At 34.6% G+C, this 20546-nt stretch overlaps 3 gene segments (V, D, J or C); all 3 read left to right on the forward strand.

Annotated features, from left to right (window-relative positions):
- The first annotated feature begins 404 nt into the window (after positions 1-404).
- LOC107563582 (Ig kappa chain V-VI region NQ2-6.1-like) lies at positions 405-911 on the forward strand. The segment is given in 2 exon segments: positions 405-455; positions 562-911. Coding segments are annotated over 2 exon segments (390 nt in total).
- A 1655-nt stretch (positions 912-2566) lies between these two features.
- Positions 2567-3043, forward strand: LOC107563583 (Ig kappa chain V-I region Gal-like). The segment is given in 2 exon segments: positions 2567-2606; positions 2712-3043. Coding segments are annotated over 2 exon segments (372 nt in total).
- Positions 3044-3388: 345 nt separating this feature from the next.
- LOC107563555 (T-cell receptor alpha chain V region HPB-MLT-like) lies at positions 3389-7783 on the forward strand. The segment is given in 3 exon segments: positions 3389-3505; positions 3617-3924; positions 7714-7783. Coding segments are annotated over 3 exon segments (360 nt in total).
- The last annotated feature ends 12763 nt before the right edge of the window (positions 7784-20546 follow it).

Genomic DNA, 20546 nt, shown 5'->3' on the forward strand with positions numbered 1-20546 from the left:
ATGTACTAGGCCAAAGGTTTTCAGTAAGCTTTTATGTGTTGTTCAAGACACGCCGCTTAAACAACGAGATGTTGTAGCAAAAGGTGATATGGCATGCATTCTGCCAGAAGGTGGAGCTCCAGGATCCATCCTAGTTCTGTCTCAGTTCAGTTGTTTAAAAACAGAGCAGACAAACATTGAATCAGTCACACTTTAGAAGAGAACTGCAAGTCTTGACTCTCAAAGTTATTCTCAAGTACATATGGAGGGAGGGGTTCTTGCAGACCAATCACAGCGCTTGCGGTCTGCATAGAATTGACGCGCTGTTAAATTTTTGGAGAGGTGCACGTCAGGTTACGGCGTATGGGTGCAGTTCACACTTTAGAAGAGAACTGCAAGTCTTGACTCTCAAAGTTATTGTCTCTCATTAGTACAGATGCTGCTCCTGGTATTCATTACATTTTCTCTCCTAAAAGGTAAGTGATTCAAAGCAATTACTGTGGAAATGCTTTTTTTCTGCTTTTTATACCTTTGACAATCTGATTAGAAATTATTAATTAAAACACTGTTTGTTTTAAACAGAGACTGCTGGTGAAGATGTCATAAAACCAGTCTTCACAGAGAAGCATGTTTTGGCAGGAAAAGATGTTACACTGATCTGCAACTACACTGGAAGTGTGCAGAATTTACAGTGGTACCGTCAGTATCCCGGAACCAAACCTGAGCACATCATTTTATACATTGAAACCATCCCCAAATCAGAGCCCGCTCTCCGTCTGACCGCTGCAGCTGATAAAGCAGCCAAAAGTATGAATCTGACGATCTCTTCTACAGAAGTGAAAGACTCTGCCGTGTACTACTGTGCCCTGCAGCCCACAGTGACAGGAAACACAACTACACTGTACAAAAACAGAGTGAGAAAGGATATTTAAGACTTTTAAAACTGCACTCTTTATAAAGTGGACAATCAATTGTTACCTTTTGGAATAGTTTTCAAACACATGTACAGTACAATTGGTAGTGTCCTCCTCACCATTAATATTATCAGACCACTTCTTAAAAAAGATATGAATAGCAAAATAATGTTTGAAACATTTAATATCTGACCTGTGCCACTGTAATGTTTGTATAATAGTAGCTTATTTATATATTGTCTGTACTTGTAGGGTAAAATAAGCAAGTAGGTATGTGTGGGAGGAGCTTAAGATTGTGTCAACTTTAGTGGAAGAAATCAAAAAGACAACACTGACTTTCCTTCATACAGATCCTGATAGAAGTCTGAACTCAGAAGAAACATAAACATGTTACTCATCTCATCCATTTTCATTTTTATCCTCAGTTACTGTGAGATACACATTTGCACCGTTTTCCAGAACATCACTAAAAATAAATCAAAAGTGTGCATTTTTTCATTCTTAACATAATCATTACAGTCCTTGATTCTTTAAAGGGATAGTTCACCCAAAAAGGAAAATTAGCCCATGTTTTACTCACCCTCAAAGCATCCTAGGTGTATACGACTTTCTACTTTCAGACGAATCCAATCTGAGTTATATTAAAAATTATCCTGGCTCTTCCAAGCGTTAGAATCGGAGTAGGCGGGTGTTTTTGTTCAACAGTCCAAAAGACATCAAATAAAGCGTGCGCATCCATAATAAAACATGCCTCACACGGCTCCGGGGGGTGAATAAAGGCCTCCTGTAGCGAATCGATGTATTTTTGTAAGAAAAATATCCATATTTAAAATGTTAGAAACATTTTTATCTCACTTCTACTGACTGTCATACCAGTACGGTGTTCCGGGCGGATGACGTAGGATGTATGCGTCGCGCATGCGCCTGTGAGATTTGCTAGTCTCGCAAGTTTGTTTACAGGAGCAAAGGTAGCAATGTTTCCTTATACTTTAGCAAAGGAAAACCAGTCTCTTCTTGGCTTATATCGAAATCCTCCTACATTTTTCTTTAGAAATCCTCGTTTTGTGCTGCCAATTTGTGACCGGCGTTTTGTTTTGCTGTCTCTCCTCTGTGCTTCCGTGTTCATCACTTCTCATCGGTGCGTGCGCAATGCATACGTCCTACGTCATCCGCCCGGAACGGCTTGCACGTGTGACAGTCAGCAGAAATGTTATGGTACCATTTACTTGTTAATTTTTGTAAACTTTTGTATACTTGTAAACTTTGCTTGACTGACTGTTAGAATTTTGCTACTTGATTTCATTGCACAGTAAACAAATGTTACAATCAATTGGATCTCTCTGGACAGTGACAGTTTTCATAACTTAAAAAAAAAGTTACATTCAAATATTTGCTCAATTAATAATTTAATTCGTCTTACTATAAAATGTACTAGGCCAAAGGTTTTCAGTAAGCTTTTGTGTGTTGTTCAAGACACACCGCTTAAACAACGAGATATTGTAGCAAAAGGTGATATGGCATGCATTCTGCCAGAAGGTGGAGCTCCAGGATCCATCCTAGTTCTGTCTCAGTTCAGTTGTTTAAAAACAGAGCAGACAAACACTGAATCAGTCACACTTTAGAAGAGAACTGTAAGTCTTGAGTCTCAAAGTTATTGTCTCTCATTAGTACAGATGCTGCTCCTGGTATTCATTACATGTTCTCTCCTAAAAGGTAAGTGATTCAAAGCAATTACTGTGGAAATGCTTTTTTCTGCTTTTTATACTGTTGACAATCTGATTAGAAATGATTAATTAAAACATTGTTTGTTTTAAACAGAGACTGCTGGTGAAGATGTTATAAAACCAGTCTTCACAGAGAAGCATGTTTTGGCAGGAAAAGATGTTACACTGATCTGCAACTACACTGAAGCCGTTCGCAATTTGCAGTGGTATCGTCAGTATCCCGGATCCAAACCTGAGCACCTCATTTTATTCTTTGAAACCAACCCCAAATCAGAGCCCGCTCTCCGTCTGACCGCTGCAGCTGATAAAGCAGCCAAAAGTATGAATCTGACGATCTCTTCTACAGAAGTGAAAGACTCTGCCATGTACTACTGTGCCCTGCAGCCCACAGTGACGGGAAACACAATTGCACTGTACAAAAACTGAATGAGAAATATATTTATGGAAGATGATGATGCACAATGCATAGTTTAGAACTACATTCTAAACTGGACACTCAACTGCTACATGTTAGAATAAATTTTAAATGCATGTACAAGTGGTAGAGTGTCCTGATTCCCTTAAATATCAAGACTACCTTTGATATGAAAAGCAACTTAATGCTTAAATCATTTGACATCGGTTACAGTGCCACTGCAATTTTTGTATAATTTCATAAATCAGAGTGACAAAATGCCATTTTAGTGTAGACTACAGTTTATTCATATACTGACCGTACTTGTAGAGTGAGACGAGTAGGCACTGTGTGGGAGGAGCTCCATGTTTTGTCAACTTCAGCAGAAGAGCTCAAGAGGTTCCATCTCAGTTTAGTTCTTGACTCTCAAAGTCATTGTCTCTCATTAGTGCAGATGTTGCTTCTCACATTCATTATATTGTCTCTCCTAAAAGGTGAGTGATTTATAACAATTACTGTGGAAATGCTGTTTTTCTCCTTTTTATACTGTTGACAATCTGAATTAGTCAATTAGAAATGATTAATTAAAACACTGTTTTAAACAGAGAATGCTGGTGAAGATGTCATAAAACCAGTCTTCACAGAGAAGCAGGTTTTGGAAGGAAAAGATGTTACACTGATCTGCAACTACACTGAAGCTGTTCGCAATTTGCAGTGGTATCGTCAGTATCCCGGATTCAAACCTGAGCACCTCATTTTATTCTTTGAAACCAACCCCAAATCAGAGCTCGCTCTCCGTCTGACCGCAGCAGCTGATAAAGCAGCCAAAAGTATGAATCTGACGATCTCTTCTACAGAAGTGAAAGACTCTGCCGTGTACTACTGTGCCCTGGAGCCCACAGTGACAGGAAACACAACTACACTGTACAAAAACAGAGTGAGAAGTAAAATTCAAGATGAAAAACAAGACCCTCATTTTACAAACGAATTATGTAACCATTAGAAAGAATTTGTGAACAATATACAGTAATAAAACTCTGGCGCAAAAGTACTTAAACTAGATTATTGTAGCGGATTAGCTCATGGGAAATATGAATAATTGATTTGTTAAATCAAATAAAAATTAGTGTGTCAGATTGGTCGAGACGCTACATTATTTTAATAAAAATTAATTCCTATAATAAAGCAAGTTACCAGCTCTGAAAGTGTTGTACATAGTTATAAACATATACCAGAAAGATTACACAGTTTCAGTGCATTCCAAACCCTATTTAAATACAAGACACATCATGTTTCTTCTAGATACAGAAAATGCTGTATTCTCAGCAGATGCAAACTTTACCAAGAAGTGATGTTCCAATTCCCACTCCCAGCATACCAAATGACATACTTGATACACCATATGCAGACTATTAAATGGAGAAGCTTTGTACCAAACTTTGCATAAAGGAAGAACAGAAAGAACCTCTGAAGTATGTTTAAAGCTATATGAGAACAAGTGGGTGGAGCTAGCTGAGGAGAAAGTCACTGCAAACAAAAGAACGGCACAATGCCTCCGAAGACAGAAAGGGGCTTTCAGTGATCTTGAGAAATCTTCATAAAAGCGATGTTGTTGCTCTGTCTGTTCATACTTTTCAATCACTTAGGTAAGGAATTCACTTTAATTGGTTGTTGTTTTAGGGTAAAAAGAAAACGACTTCCTGTTTTTTATTTTAATACAAGTATTATGTGCTAAATATGTATATCTTTACAGGCAAAACTACAGGGTATGGAATCAGACCAGACAAAAACACCACAGTGTTAATAGAGGATACAAACATTACACTGTCATGCATATATGAAGGCTCAATAGACAGTTTGTACTGGTACCAACAAAAACCTGGATCAAGACCAGAGTTTCTAATAATGATTGATGAAGCTTCTCAATATGTGACAAAAGCCAATCCACCTTACCCACGTCTGTCAATCAAAGTTGATAAAGTACAGAAACGTGTTCATCTGGAAATCTCCTCTGCGGCAGTTATGGATTCCGCTATGCATTACTGTGCTTTGAGGCCCACAGTAACAGGAAGCACACGTACACTGTACAAAAACCCTTTCTGTATCTAACAATTCAGAGTGACTGTGCATTTGAAATGTAAACAATGTGAAATGTGAACTGCTCTATTTATTTTGAGATGCTGTCTTCAGTCTTTTCAGTGTCTGTAAGTGTGTGATTTCTAAGATGCACTACTTTGGTGTCCAGATGGGATCTTCAGCATGGAAGAAGCATTTCATGGATGAATGAGAACAACAATCCAACTGAACTCAGCCACCGCATCTTCAAATATTCACACTCTGGAAAGTCCTGCAGCCAGTAGCCTATATCTGACAGCAGCTACAACAAGTGCACCAAAATATCCAGCATTTTGGCGAGAGACAAAAACGTACACCCCTAGTCTTTCTGAAAAGATCCCTGAGGTTTTTAGTAACAGCAAAGTGTGCATTTAGCGCAAGTTATAAACATATACCAGAAAGATTACACAGTTTCAGTGCATTCCAAACCCTATTTAAATACAAGACACATCATGTTTCTTCTAGATACAGAAAATGCTGTATTCTCAGCAGATGCAAACTTTACCAAGAAGTGATGTTCCAATTCCCACTCCCAGCATACCAAATGACATACTTGATACACCATATGCAGACTATTAAATGGAGAAGCTTTGTACCAAACTTTGCATAAAGGAAGAACAGAAAGAACCTCTGAAGTATGTTTAAAGCTATATGAGAACAAGTGGGTGGAGCTAGCTGAGGAGAAAGTCACTGCAAACAAAAGAACGGCACAATGCCTCCGAAGACAGAAAGGGGCTTTCAGTGATCTTGAGAAATCTTCATAAAAGCGATGTTGTTGCTCTGTCTGTTCATACTTTTCAATCACTTAGGTAAGGAATTCACTTTAATTGGTTGTTGTTTTAGGGTAAAAAGAAAACGACTTCCTGTTTTTTATTTTAATACAAGTATTATGTGCTAAATATGTATATCTTTACAGGCAAAACTACAGGGTATGGAATCAGACCAGACAAAAACACCACAGTGTTAATAGAGGATACAAACATTACACTGTCATGCATATATGAAGGCTCAATAGACAGTTTGTACTGGTACCAACAAAAACCTGGATCAAGACCAGAGTTTCTAATAATGATTGATGAAGCTTCTCAATATGTGACAAAAGCCAATCCACCTTACCCACGTCTGTCAATCAAAGTTGATAAAGTACAGAAACGTGTTCATCTGGAAATCTCCTCTGCGGCAGTTATGGATTCCGCTATGCATTACTGTGCTTTGAGGCCCACAGTAACAGGAAGCACACGTACACTGTACAAAAACCCTTTCTGTATCTAACAATTCAGAGTGACTGTGCATTTGAAATGTAAACAATGTGAAATGTGAACTGCTCTATTTATTTTGAGATGCTGTCTTCAGTCTTTTCAGTGTCTGTAAGTGTGTGATTTCTAAGATGCACTACTTTGGTGTCCAGATGGGATCTTCAGCATGGAAGAAGCATTTCATGGATGAATGAGAACAACAATCCAACTGAACTCAGCCACCGCATCTTCAAATATTCACACTCTGGAAAGTCCTGCAGCCAGTAGCCTATATCTGACAGCAGCTACAACAAGTGCACCAAAATATCCAGCATTTTGGCGAGAGACAAAAACGTACACCCCTAGTCTTTCTGAAAAGATCCCTGAGGTTTTTAGTAACAGCAAAGTGTGCATTTAGCGCAGAACCCACACAGACCACAGGATGAGCATCCTCTGGCTGATGGGCTCACTAACATAGGGTGAACAAACATCTTGGTTTTCGGGGACAGTCCCATTTTTGGTGTCCTGTCCCTGGGAATGTACCCATTTTACAGCACATACAAAACATCACACAAACACACTGCAAAAACACTTACCCACATAGCCCGCTGGTTAGCAGGCCAAATGTGTAGGGAATAGTTTTACTACTAGAAGGTGCTGAAAGCTATATGGATTACTTTAACCTGAATGAGAGCAGAATATTACAATCAATTACCAAAAGAGACAACGTTATTGGTGACATAAATTAAAGTAATACTCTTTGTATGTACTATATAAAAGGACCTGAACAGGGTGCGGGATTTTGTATACAGTTCCCGAATGCTTTCCCGGAAAGGTAATTCCCAAACATGCATAACAATAGCACATGGCTGAAGTATTAAGAAGATACAAACAAAAAAATTTAATCAACTAAACAACAGTACTTTCAACAATTATACACTTGCAGAAAGCATATATCTTTTGTGTTTAAAGTGAGCCTAAAATGCAAAATAATAAGCCTACATTTCAGGAGAGTAAAGATACACCTTCTAAAGCACAAACATAAAATAACATTTGAAAAAAGTCATGAGTGAAAATACACATTCACACTTGTAAATGAAAACATTAACTAGAAAACGTTAGAAATATTTGTTAGATGGTTTTAGTTATATCATGGTCCATCATTTTGGGAATGTGTTTTTGTAAAACCATAATTTTGTGATAACTTAATGCTGTTTTGTTCATTTTGCTTCTTATATTAATATATGCCATTTACAATAATGATATTAATAATAAATACAACATTTGATTAATAGATAATAACAAGTGACATTATCTGTTTACATTTCAGAAATCTAACCAGTTTACACTTACTTTTTCTATGAGGGCCTCAATCCAGCAGGCTGTCCAGGCTAAACGCCATTTTCTTCAGTGGGTATATGCAGGTAAAAGTCCAAACACCTCTGGCCCATTTCCAGTTACCCAATCTTCCAAAAACTTCCATGAAAAATAAAAAGAATATAGACTGTGAAGAAAAAAACGTGTTCATGTTGTTCTTCTTCCCCCCGTTGCTCATATCAGCTATGGTGTGCATGAAGGGACATTCTGCATGGCGTTTAAGAGCCGATCACTTGTCAATTAAAGATGGCAAAACTATTTATTTCACTGAAAAAACGAATTTAATTTAAGTTGCCGTGATTACACGTATTTAATAAATTAACCTACAGCTGTGGAGAGCGTATAGCATCTTCCAGGCGCCGACTGCAAAACTGAGGTGATCAGCTCCGGTTGATGAACTTTAGATGATACCGAGCTCACATCTCCATCTCTGTTGAAGATGAATATTTCGTCTTAAAATTAAAGCCACCAGCACCACCTTGCGTTCAGAATGCTTTGGTGCAAGGTTGTTTTTTCAAATTGCCAATAAACACATTTTACTGTATATTCTATTCTTTTAACAGAAATGTGGGATACATTGCAATCAGCACAATAATAGTGTAATAACAATAATGTAATAATTAATCACATTGTTATTTGTATATAATGTCATAATATGTTTTTTTATGCTAAATTGACTGAGTGTAATTATTACAGTACACCGTTTATTCTTTATTTTGCGTAATGTTTGACTATTTTCTACAAGGGTCAAATGTTCTGGTTACTTCACCTGGCCACAACAAAAGAACAAATTTCATATAACTTGTAACTGAATATTACATGTAATAGGCTACTATCACATTGCAAAATACCATGCATTTTGATAATATCACACATGTACAACAGTTGGCTGATGATCCTTTCAATATTCTTAATAAGTACACAATAGGTGATTTTACAAAAGCCCAGAGTGTTTCTCTGAATTTGTGAAAAGCAAAGTGAAGGAGCTCTGGTTTGGTTTTTAAATAAATAAATTCATCTACTGTAGATGTTCCTTTCGTGAGATGAATGCATACATTCAGGATCATGTCATACTAGACCCTCAGTCCTCGGTCTGCTCTCAATCTACTAAATCTGTGTGCTGCCTTCAGTACAGTAAATTACTAGATCTTTAGGCTTTGGCATTTTTTTCTACAATAATTAGCTTAATTGTCGAATTATTATCTTTTCCCCCTGAGTTTTGTTGCAGCTCTCCTTGTCTCCCTCCACTGGCTTTCAGCCCAGCTGCCTGCATCAAATTCACTCATACTTATAGATGTAATGAACACTTATGTAAGTGTAAGCCTCACATATAGATCTATCACTGCGTTTGAACCCTCTTACTGACTAAGTCTCCTGCAAGTCTGCAAGTCTGTTGTAGAGCTGCTGTGATTTTGGTTTTATATGAAGTTGCTAGCAAGAAAATCTGATTCGTCAAGCACACAAACACATATTCTTGTGGTATTTGAGGTGCTTTTATTTACTTATTCGCAACTTAAAATTTAAAAACTAAAAATTTATGTTTGAGGTATAAGTGTATGTGTAATTTATGTTGTAGAACAAAGTGTGATGTTAACTACTACAGACTTTATTTTACTCACAAATTAAAATCTATTATTCTAAAATAAATGCACACGTTTAAATGGGTTCATGTATATGTATATACAATGCATCAGTCTTCCTGTCCTCATTTCTGTCACCCACCCACACACACATGCGCAAACACACACATCCTGTCTTGCTTGCCTCACAGAAGAGAAAAAACAACCACAGACGTATGTGACGTAGGCAGGAAGTTAGGCATTATGTCTTATTTCTGCACAGCGCCCACTTCCTGTGGAAAATAATACACTAACCCCTTTGATTCAAATCATCCTACTTACCTACTTTCAAAATGATGCCAGTGGTTAGCTTTAGTTAGCTTAACTATAATTATGATGAAACTGTTTTTTATCACTTTTATTTCTATATAATTTATAGATTGGGTTCTTGCGTTACAGCACCATCTTCATGAAAAAAAATTATGTTTGTGCATGTAGTAAAATAATCATGATGTGAACGGCACAATGAAAACAACATTATATATCAACTGCTGCAGTTTTAAACAGTTCATTGCAGTCCTTCGAAAAAAGCTTCAAGTAATGACATTTATACATTTCATCATACATTTCCTGCATTCCATAGTGCAATACATTTCTAGAAGCATTCAGGTCAAAACACCTGAATATGATTGTCAAAGACACATCTAAGAATAAACTATACCTTTTTGAAAGGCCTATTCAAAACTGTCATATTTTTTCTGATGTTTTACAACAGTTAGGGGTAGATAGTATCAGGACGCAAAGTTTCATTTTGTGTCTCTCTGTAAGTTTTGGAAAAAGAGTGTGAGATTTTTCCATGTGGTTGTTCACCAATTGCATTTTTTTTTTCGTACAATGCTATTTTCGCTTATATCATTCGGGTTGCTGGAATCCACCTACTGTATAATACTTTTCATAGTTTCATAGTTCATATGCTGTTTTCAACTTTCAAACCACATTGTATATGCACGTAAAAGTAAACAGTACCGCTATATAATAATATAATATTGCTAAAAAAATAAATAAATACAAATCCTTCTTAATCCCTCTTACCTACTTTCAAAATAATGCCAGAAGTATCTTAAAGGGCTTATAAGGTGTCTTTTAAAAAGAACTATAATTATACTGTTTAGCAATTTTATTTTACATGATTTCTAGCCTGGGTTCTCACATTACTACAGCACCATGAAAAATGACCACATACATGCACACATACATTTATGTATGCAATTTAAGATGCAGTAATTCTGCAGAATTAAACATCATTTTCAATTAGAGTTACATATTAATATAAATATTGTTTTTTCAAACATACAAAACCGTTTGACCAGTCTTAATTTAAATGGACCTGTCAAAAATAGCTTAAAAAAAGGTCAAAAGAGCCGAATAACCTAGTTAATGACCTAGTTCTGTGTGATTTATATTTCACATGAACAAACACTACAGCTCCATGTAAATTATGTTATATTAATGCTGAAAAAAGTGTTTCTGTTGTGATAAATAAATACAGAAATATGATTTTATGATTGTTTTGATTTATATCTATACTAGTCTGCTAGTTAGTAGTGCTGATGTTGTTATTTGTGCATGAACATGAACAAACACTACAGCTTCATGTAAATTATGTTATATTAATGCTGAAAAAAGTGTTTCTGTTGTGATAAATAAATACAGAAATATGATTTTATGATTGTTTTGATTTATATCTATACTAGTCTGCTAGTTAGTAGTGCTGATGTTGTTATTTGTGCAAAATCTTTCAATTACCGGCAAATTCTTGATAAATGACACATTGCATCGAAAACATTGAAACCCATCACATAAGAACTGCAGTGTACATTGTTTCACAATTGTTCACAACTGGTTCCTTTTAATTTGCATATTAACTTGCAATTACTTTGAAATCCTTTTCTAAATGTCATTATTTTTGTAGTACGTGTTTCATAAGGGTCCTTCCCCAGATCTGAAAAATGCCAGTCAAGGGCCTTGCAGCATTATTATTTATCTTGACAAAAGCTCGCAATTAAATAGAGATCAATTTGCTCAAAATTGGAAAAAAAAAATATATATATATTAGAGGTTACATTGTTGTGACGTTGTGTCACTTGATCAAAGGTGGTACTTTACAACCACTGCTTCAGAATCATCATTGTCCTGCCCCTAAAATGTCTTTCATCACCATGGACGTTTTTTTATTTTTGCAAAAGTTCATCCTGACCTCATATACTGTATTTAGGGTCACAAGGCTATAGTGCTCACCTCTCTGCATACTAATGGGATAGACCTTATAAAACAGAATGACAACAGACACACTCTCTTTCATGACAACAGAATAATGGAACTTGAGTTTCAATTCTGGTCTGTCCTTATTATGACAATCTTGTCTTCATTTGTTGAAGGCATACTGAAAACTGCTTATAAAAATAGCTAGACTTTAATTAAAAAAATAATATTTGACATTACTTAGCATGCTACATTAATAACATTTTTATTGTCATAAACGAATTTAAAAAAAAGACAGGACATCTTTTAGACTGCTGTACAATGCAGATAAACAAAACAAAATATGAGATTAATAAACAGGTTTTACCAACCTTTATTCTATCAATCATCTGAATTCTCATACCTTCCTTTGCAAGATGAAAAGATGATAATATATTTAAATTAAAATTGTAATATTTAGTAAATTCTTAAAATGAAGATGACACAGAAAAACATCAACAGGAAGTGTGAGTGATTTTGTTTGCGTGGAAAACAGGTGCTGTGGATGTGGGCTTTATGTCTGTGTGGGGTTTACAGGCTTAGATCTGACAGCTGGTCTATCTCGAGAGCTCGGTTTTCCGCTTCACACAGCTCTGGTTTTAAACCATGGAAAACACAACACACTTCCCGGATGAGGTGGACAAGTTTAGAAATTTGGGCGTGTATGTTTTTTGCCCGTTATTTACAGATGTTGCTTTTAAAAAAAATTGTTTAGCATATATGGTTGGTTTTACATAACTGATTTACTTGTGTATGTCAGAACAATCCAAAAGTTGTGATGACTTTAACATTTTCATATTTTTAAAAGCATCAACACTAACTTCATATTGTACTTTTGCATGTAACATTCTATATACAGTGTGTAAATTGTAACACTATTCAAGCTATGCATTGTACTGTAATTTTCATGCTTTCACATAGAATAGCAAAATTCAAACTGAGTTGGAAGCTGAATATGAAACCTGTTCTCAACACACCAATGTACTGTACCAGAAGATTGATCCTAAAATATTGAAAACATAAATAATATAGATCTGTCTGTTTTACACATATCCTTTTATATTCATTATTATTATTATTATTCATTAAAATAATAAATTTTGATCGTTTTCCCATGTTGCATGCTATTTTACATTTTGTGCTTGGAGTTTCATTCACAAATGTGCAAGACTCAAGGTTGTATGTCCAAAATTAAACAATCCTACAAAATTAAATATAATTTTCAATCTGAATTTAATATTCATACAAATATCATATTTTAAATAAGTCAAAACTCCCCACCTAGCCTTAACTCAAATGAACCTGCCAAAAATAGGTCAAAAGATCAAGAGGGCAGAATAACCTAAGTTCTGTTTAATTTGTATCACTACAACGCTACAATAATTTGTATCAAGTTAAACATTTTTATAATATTATCACTGCACATTTATTTCTGTTGTGATATGAAACATTTACCCATAAAAACAAACACACATATGCATTCAAAAGTATCATAGATGTGTGAGAAAGCACACACATGTGAGTGAGAAATGTGAGCGAGTGACCTGTGAGTGACAGGTTTGTGTATGAGGCATCGCTCCGGGTGTTCAGCATAATAACCATCTGCTCCCATCGGTCATCAGATCACATACAGCAAGTCAACTTCACTCACTGACATGCTGCCAGTCCTGTGTCATGGAAACATGCAAATTGAGACATAAAATGCAATGCACTATCCTATTTAATGATTTACTGCTCAATAATGAAAAGAATAAACAATTAAGAAAATTTAAATACAAACCTTCACACCGTATATCAGTCAGCCAAAAGGGCAGCATCTCTTCAATGCTAAATTTAACAACAACATTTTTTTAAAATATGTGACCCTGGAGCACAAAACCAGTCTTAAGTCGCTGGGGTATATTTGCAGCAATAGCCAAAAATACATTGTATGGGTCAAAATGATAGATTTTTCTTTTATGCCAAAAGTCATTAGGATATTAAGTAAAGATCATGTTCCATGAAGATATTTAGTAAATTTCCTAACGTAAATATATAAAAACTTAATTTTTGATTAGTAATATGCATTGCTAAGAACTTCATTTGGACAATTTTAAGGCGATTTTCTCAATATTTAGATTTTTTTTTGGCACCCTCAGATTCCAGATTTTCAAATAGTTGTATCTCGGCCAAATGTTGTCCTATCATAACAAACCATACATCAATGGAAAGCATCAATTTATTCAGCTTTCAGATGTTGTATAAATCTCAATTTGGAAAAATTGACACTTAAGACATATAAGACATATATGCATGTTATTCTTTGTTTACACATAAGTAATGCTATTGTTATTTACTTTATGTATGTATGTATGTATGTATTTAACTTTATTTTTTAAACCCCCTTTTTTGGGCTAAAATTGTATATGTTTTGTATGGCAATGCAACCTGTCACAACAGGTCTCCTGCAGACACCTAATCATCATCATGTGGCCAAGCAGGGGAGGCCCCACCACCATGTGTAGGGACTCTTGAAGCGACCTAAAGCCACCTTTCGACAGTTATCAATGCTATTGTGTACAGTAAGTGCACTATATTCACTGTGAGCCATAACTGGGTCATTTAGAAAATATGGTACCAAACATGTCACTTGACTTCTCTGTTATGAAAAAGATTTCAAACATTCAAGAATAAAAAACACTTTATAAAACAACATAAAATGATTTGAGATATTTTTTTACACATTTAAAAAAAAAAGTGCCTGAAATGTATTTAATGTATTTGTACTCCTTCAGTGCTAAAATTAATGAGTGGACGAAAAGTTAAAAATAACTTTTAGTATAAACTTACTATTGCATAAACTTTTTATATAACTTTTTCTTGTGTGACAGCATGTTCGTTCACAATTATTACCACACAGATCACCAAATTTTACAATCTCACATAACAAAATACAAAATTTCACAACAGCCCACAGGAAAAAACAAAAACCTTAATTCTTGTTAGTGGAGTTTCATGCCATTATTCAATTCTAAAACAGCTTGATACACAAAAGAGTTTTTAGAAGTGCAAATTCACTATGCAGCACGATTTGAGTCAGAAACAATGTTATTAGCCGGCATTTATGATAAGATTATTCATATACCTTTTCAAGAGGCTGCCTTACGATCTTTGAGCAAAGTTTTATTTGGTTCAACAGCTTTGTTTTTAAGCTAACAGACACAATCATGTATCAAACGGGAATTAGTAATGAAGATAGGTAAAATAATCTGATTTCTTGCTCCAAAGGACCTAAGATGGCAAAGAAAGTAAATTCTCTGCCTTTCCTTTTGCACTGTCTATGGTCTCTCCACAACAACATATTATCATAACTCCTTTTTATGTTCTTATCTGTCTAATATTTTTTATAATTAAACCAAAACTAAATAAGTAATTAATAATATAAATAATTTGGTTACACTTTATTTTAAGATGTCCTTGTTACAGTCTATTTATACATTTAAGTACTGAGTAATATTAATTAACTACATAACACATGTAACAAGAACACCTTAAAATAAAGTGTTGCCAATAATTTTAAAAGAATGTGAGTCCCGCTGTTTAATTGTATAAGTGTAAGAGATGTTAAAATCAACATGTACTTCCAAGGGCAACGTTTAAAGGAAGAAAAGTCCGAAAGTTTTTATTTTTTTATTTTACACACGCCGTCTGTGTTTTTGTTTAACAAAAATATTTAGAGATATAATTTAGTCTGAAGCATGTTGTGAGATGCTATTGACAGAAATTCCTCTTATATAAAATTTTGTCACGGATTTTATTGTCACTGCAGACTGACCAAGTTAATTTATTCCACAAGCAAAAGCAGTCGAAAGGCTTCTTAAAATACTTTCATTTTGACAAATCAAGATCTGTAACTTCATCCCAAACTGAGTACATGATTGGAGAAGGTGCACTGATTAGACGAATGGACTGAGTGGAAGTGAATCGAAAGAAAAATTAATCCAAATCAGTGTCTGAATTGACCTCTTGAATTCAAAAATTATCCATAACGGTAACTAAAGATAAAAGTAACATAAAAAGAGATAAAAGTTCCCTTTAGAGCGCCTACTCAATGTAAAATAAAACAGGTCTTATTAGACTGCTGAAATGATGAATAATTAATCTAATGTGAAAATATGTGAAACATTTTTAAAAAGTACTATTTTTGGAAAAATTACTCTGTGAACCAAAAGTCCTTCAAATAGAAACAAAATGTCAGGCAGGTACTAAATATTAGGTTACTGAGATAAAAATTGATGATCCATATTTAGAGTTTAGTTTAGGCCAAGTGCAGGTAGAGTAATTCAGCAAGAGATTGTTTATGTGTTCCCATACTGAGTATCTCAATCCTGAACACTCAACAATTTAATTATAAATTAAAATTATACATATCACACACGACTAAACAGTCAGCACAAGTTCTTAGATGAAAATATGACAAAAGACAAGGTAAAAAGTGTCTTTGTTTAAAGGGTCCCATGTTAAGTGGCCCTAATACCTGTGTACTTACATAGTAACTAGATGTGTACGTAGTATGTAACCACATACTCACACACGCATGTGTAAGTACACATTGGTACATAGTATCTACAGCTGTAATATTTCTGTAACTACACACATGTAACAACCCTCCGATTGGTTTGTGTAAGTACAAATGTGTAACAGGACATATGTAACAACAAAATGTATAAGAGTAATTGGAACAATTTGATCCAGGGGGTGGAGATGGGTAGGTTTAGGGGTGGAAATGGGATCCAGGGGGTAGAAATGGGTAGGTTTAGGGATATGTAAAGTGGGAGGAGTTGGATCTCAAGTTGGTGGAGTTGGTGCACCACTGTAATACCAGTGTACTTACATGGTAACTCCTCAGGAACTGTCCACTTAATATAAAGTGTAACATTCTGGACAACAACCACAATTTATATGTAAAACCTTACTTACTGGCCACTGACGTGTAACATCCGAGTAATTACATTGTAAATCCATAGGAATTGTTTACTTAATATAAAGTGTAACACTTTCTTTACCAAAAAGTGCTGTTAGTCCTGTTACACATTTCTACTTTCATTAGCAAAAAGTGTTGTTACCAATGTCCTGTTACACATTTGCATTTACACATACCATTCAGTGGGTTGTTACATATGTGTAGTTACACAAACATTACAGCTGTAGATACTATGTACCAATGTGTACTTACACTGTGGTTACATACTATGTACACATCTAGTTACTATGTAAGTACACAGGTATTAGGGCCACTTAATATAAAGTGGGACCGTTTAAAGTATATCAGTTATGACTTGGAGGAAGAAACAATGAAGGTGTCAGGTGGCCAGGGTGTGTGGTTTTCACTTCTTCCGATCCTAGACACATGTAGGTCTGAGAGGTCAGATCTGTGTTTTCATTGCGAGTGTCATGAACCAGGGTTTTACCAAAATAAGAAAGTGTTAGCATGGAACTAGACCAAGACACTGTTTCAGGGAATACAAGTTAGGCCTTCCTGATAATAAGTAAGGTGTCTCTGGGGCAGTACCTTTCTTAAAAGAACCTTTGAGGTACTATGAACCCTTAAGGGGTTAATAAGGGACTTTTGAAAAGATACCAACCCAGTGACAGCTTCTGAACCTTTTTTTCAAAGGCTCAAAAACATTATTGACTCCAGGCAGCTTGCTTCCTCTCAGCATGTGGTTTCGCGAGCATTTGAAACTAGTAACCAGAGTGATCTTGTCTGCAAAAATGCAAAGTCATTTGTATAAATTGGAGCACGCTTGAGACAGAGAGGTACTTGGCTCTCTGCTGCAACAATACTAAGATGGAGGCTGTTCACCCCTAATATTTGCTATATCTAAACATGTATGTGAGAGCTCCAGGAGAGTAACTTTAATAGCGCTTGTCTGGTTTAATGCACTACTTAGCAGTTTGCACAGTGTGACCATGTTGCAAATGTGTTGCAATGCCATGCAACATTATCATTACGGTGAGCAGCAGAATTCTCAGTAGCAAAAAGACTGGCTAGAAGACAAGAACCTGATGTCTTTTTGTGCATCACTACATGCTTTAGTCCTAAATAACAATATCTGAATAATGAACTGCTTGTTCAGTTTATTTAATTCAGATTAGGCAATGGAAGTTTACTTAATACATTTGAGTTACATACAGTAACTCAAATGTATGACCCGGTGGGTCAAAACAACCCAATTACTGGGTTTGTCCCTATTTTACCCAGCACTGGGTTGTATTTAACCCAGCATTTTTTTAGAGTGTAGAATCTTTAACATAAATACTTTCTTTTTTTTGTTGCTTTATTTGAAAACAGGCAGTGGAATTTTAGTTCTCATCATGTTCTGGGAGTAGATAAGAATAGTTAATATTGAAATTAATTTTGTTTTTGAGAAAAAAAAACATTTTAAATTTAAGACTAACATATCAAATTAAAATGGAAAAAATATTCTTGAATATAACTTGAATACTGATCTTATAAGACTCATTAGGGTTTAATGGTTTTGTAATAGGAGCTTTAGATGATTTTTTTATGGGTGAGAATCTTTGTGCTACCATAGGCTGTAGTTAGTTAATACATTTACATTTTATTATTTAGCAGATGCTTTCATCCAAAGTGACTTACAAATCAGGACAATAGAAGCTATCAAACCAACAAAAGAGCATCAATATGTAAGTCCCGCTTAGTCTAACACAGTAGGCCTACACTTAACAAGGTTTGTTTTGTTTTTTGTTGTTCTTTTTTGTTTGTTTGTTTTTTAATAATAAATAAAAAAGAATATAAAGTAGATAGAACAGAAATAGAATAGAGATAGCTGGTGTAAGGAGGTCAATATTTTTATAATAAATAAAAAGAAAACAAGCATATAGAATGGAAAAAGAACAGAGAACACTAGTGTTAGAAGGTCAAGTTTTTTTTTTATAAATAGAAAGAAAACAAGTAGTTCACTTGCACTATATGCGGAATTGAGAGTGTTAGAGGGTCACGTTTTTTTTAATGCAAATAAAGAAGCAATTCAATAACCAGTCCTGTATGTTTTGTTCAGGAGGTGTGTTGCATAAAATTTAAATATTGTTGCATTTTGCATGATTTTGTGTACTATTGCTGGTTAGACTCAAAAATATGTTTGTTCGCTGATCTTCACCTCAATGAGTTCAACTTTTCTACATAATTATTTTAGGTTTGTACAACAAGAACAAGTCCATGTTTTGTTTAATAAATTGAATACATATAAGTTATTGTGTCAGGTAACTGCACTCAAAAATAATTTTTGTATCTTATTCAATTTACCTAATTAAAAAGAGAAAAAATAACAATTCTTGGACATTTTGTCACAATTTCAGTCCACTTAATTTTGGAAAATAGTTGTAAATGTTAATAATTTTGTGTTGGCCATACATTAATAATTTTTGTTGTTGTTGACAACTGCCTTGGCAGTTTCCAACATGCTTTGCATGATACTGCAGGAGCGGTAATGTAATGAGTCAAATGTGTTTTTGAGTACAGGAAAGACTCATTAGTGTACAGTTTTATTGGACTTATGCTTATTAGTTGAGCTTATGCTTAGGATATGGAGAGCTACATTTGCAACTGTGGTGCATATTGGTTTACACAAAAAGCAATAGTTGTGTCAACACTACAGTAGTTCAGAAACCAGGCTTATCTTATTTGCTCATACTCCATGGTGCATTTAATAGTAAGATGAACTATATTTAGCATGTTGTCATGTTTTAGTTTAGTATGGCCCACTCAAAACAGTTGTTTAGCTTCACTTATGGACAGTGGTTTCACATTGCAAATGCGTTTGCTTAACATAAAACTACAATATAGACTAAACTCAATTACCAAATAATAAAAAAATTATAAAATCACAAATCAAATACTATATTCAGTACGCGTACTACGTGCTTCATAAACACATTTCAAGTCATTGCTTTTGATAACACTTTTCATTTGAATTTGTTCTCATTCATTGTAATACATATGACTATGATTTAACCCATCATGATGGTAAATAAACATTCCTTTTAGTGTACCTATACATTTGCCACGTTGTAAAGCATTGCAGCCTTTGTACTGCTGCCGATTACCCAACATGCTTTGTGACTGGTCACAACCAAACACCTGGGAACACGATGTCAGATGTTGTGATGAAAAACATTCAGTGGCTTTGTCTGTACAATACCTAATAGATGTCAAAGATGTAGTGTGTAGACATTCATATCACAGTTTTGATTTTCTCTCAATATATGAAATGTTGAAATGTGATTATAAATACGTAGTGAATTGTCTGCCACCACATAGCACACTTTAAATAAGGTTGTAACGTTATAGCAAGTTCAGTGAAAGACGTGAAAGGGCAACACAAAAGTAATTTCTTGCATGCAGACCTGGATAGGTTACTAGAAAATTGTATTTTGTTACTGATTCCCAATTAAACGACAGAAATTGTAGTTTTATAGTAATTTTCAGTAATATAATCTGACTACTTTTGATTACTTGTGACCTAACTTGTTTATCACATTGATTTAAATAGGATAATCTTGTACCATATCGATATGAAAAATACAAATCGAAAGAAAATATATTCTATAAATGCTAATAATTAATTACATCACAAAAAATGTATAATTAAAATAAATTATTTTAAAATAGCAATTCAAAGTCTTACTAAAAAAATTAATATTTTATTTGGTAACACTTTCTATGAAGCCCGTTTTTATAATACATTATAAGGGTATTCTTAAGGCATTATAATGAACGCATAATGCATTATAAAAAAACTTATAATATGTTATATCAACTCATGAATATTCATAACAACAGTTATAATATTTACTTATTTGTGGTTATAAGTTTAAGAGTATGATTATTTATAACACACAATGAACACCATATTAAATCTACTTCATTTACAGTATAATGGACT

Source organism: Sinocyclocheilus grahami, unplaced genomic scaffold (genome assembly GCF_001515645.1).
Source record: "Sinocyclocheilus grahami isolate Dianchi unplaced genomic scaffold, SAMN03320097.WGS_v1.1 scaffold879.1, whole genome shotgun sequence".
Taxonomy (NCBI): domain Eukaryota; kingdom Metazoa; phylum Chordata; class Actinopteri; order Cypriniformes; family Cyprinidae; genus Sinocyclocheilus; species Sinocyclocheilus grahami.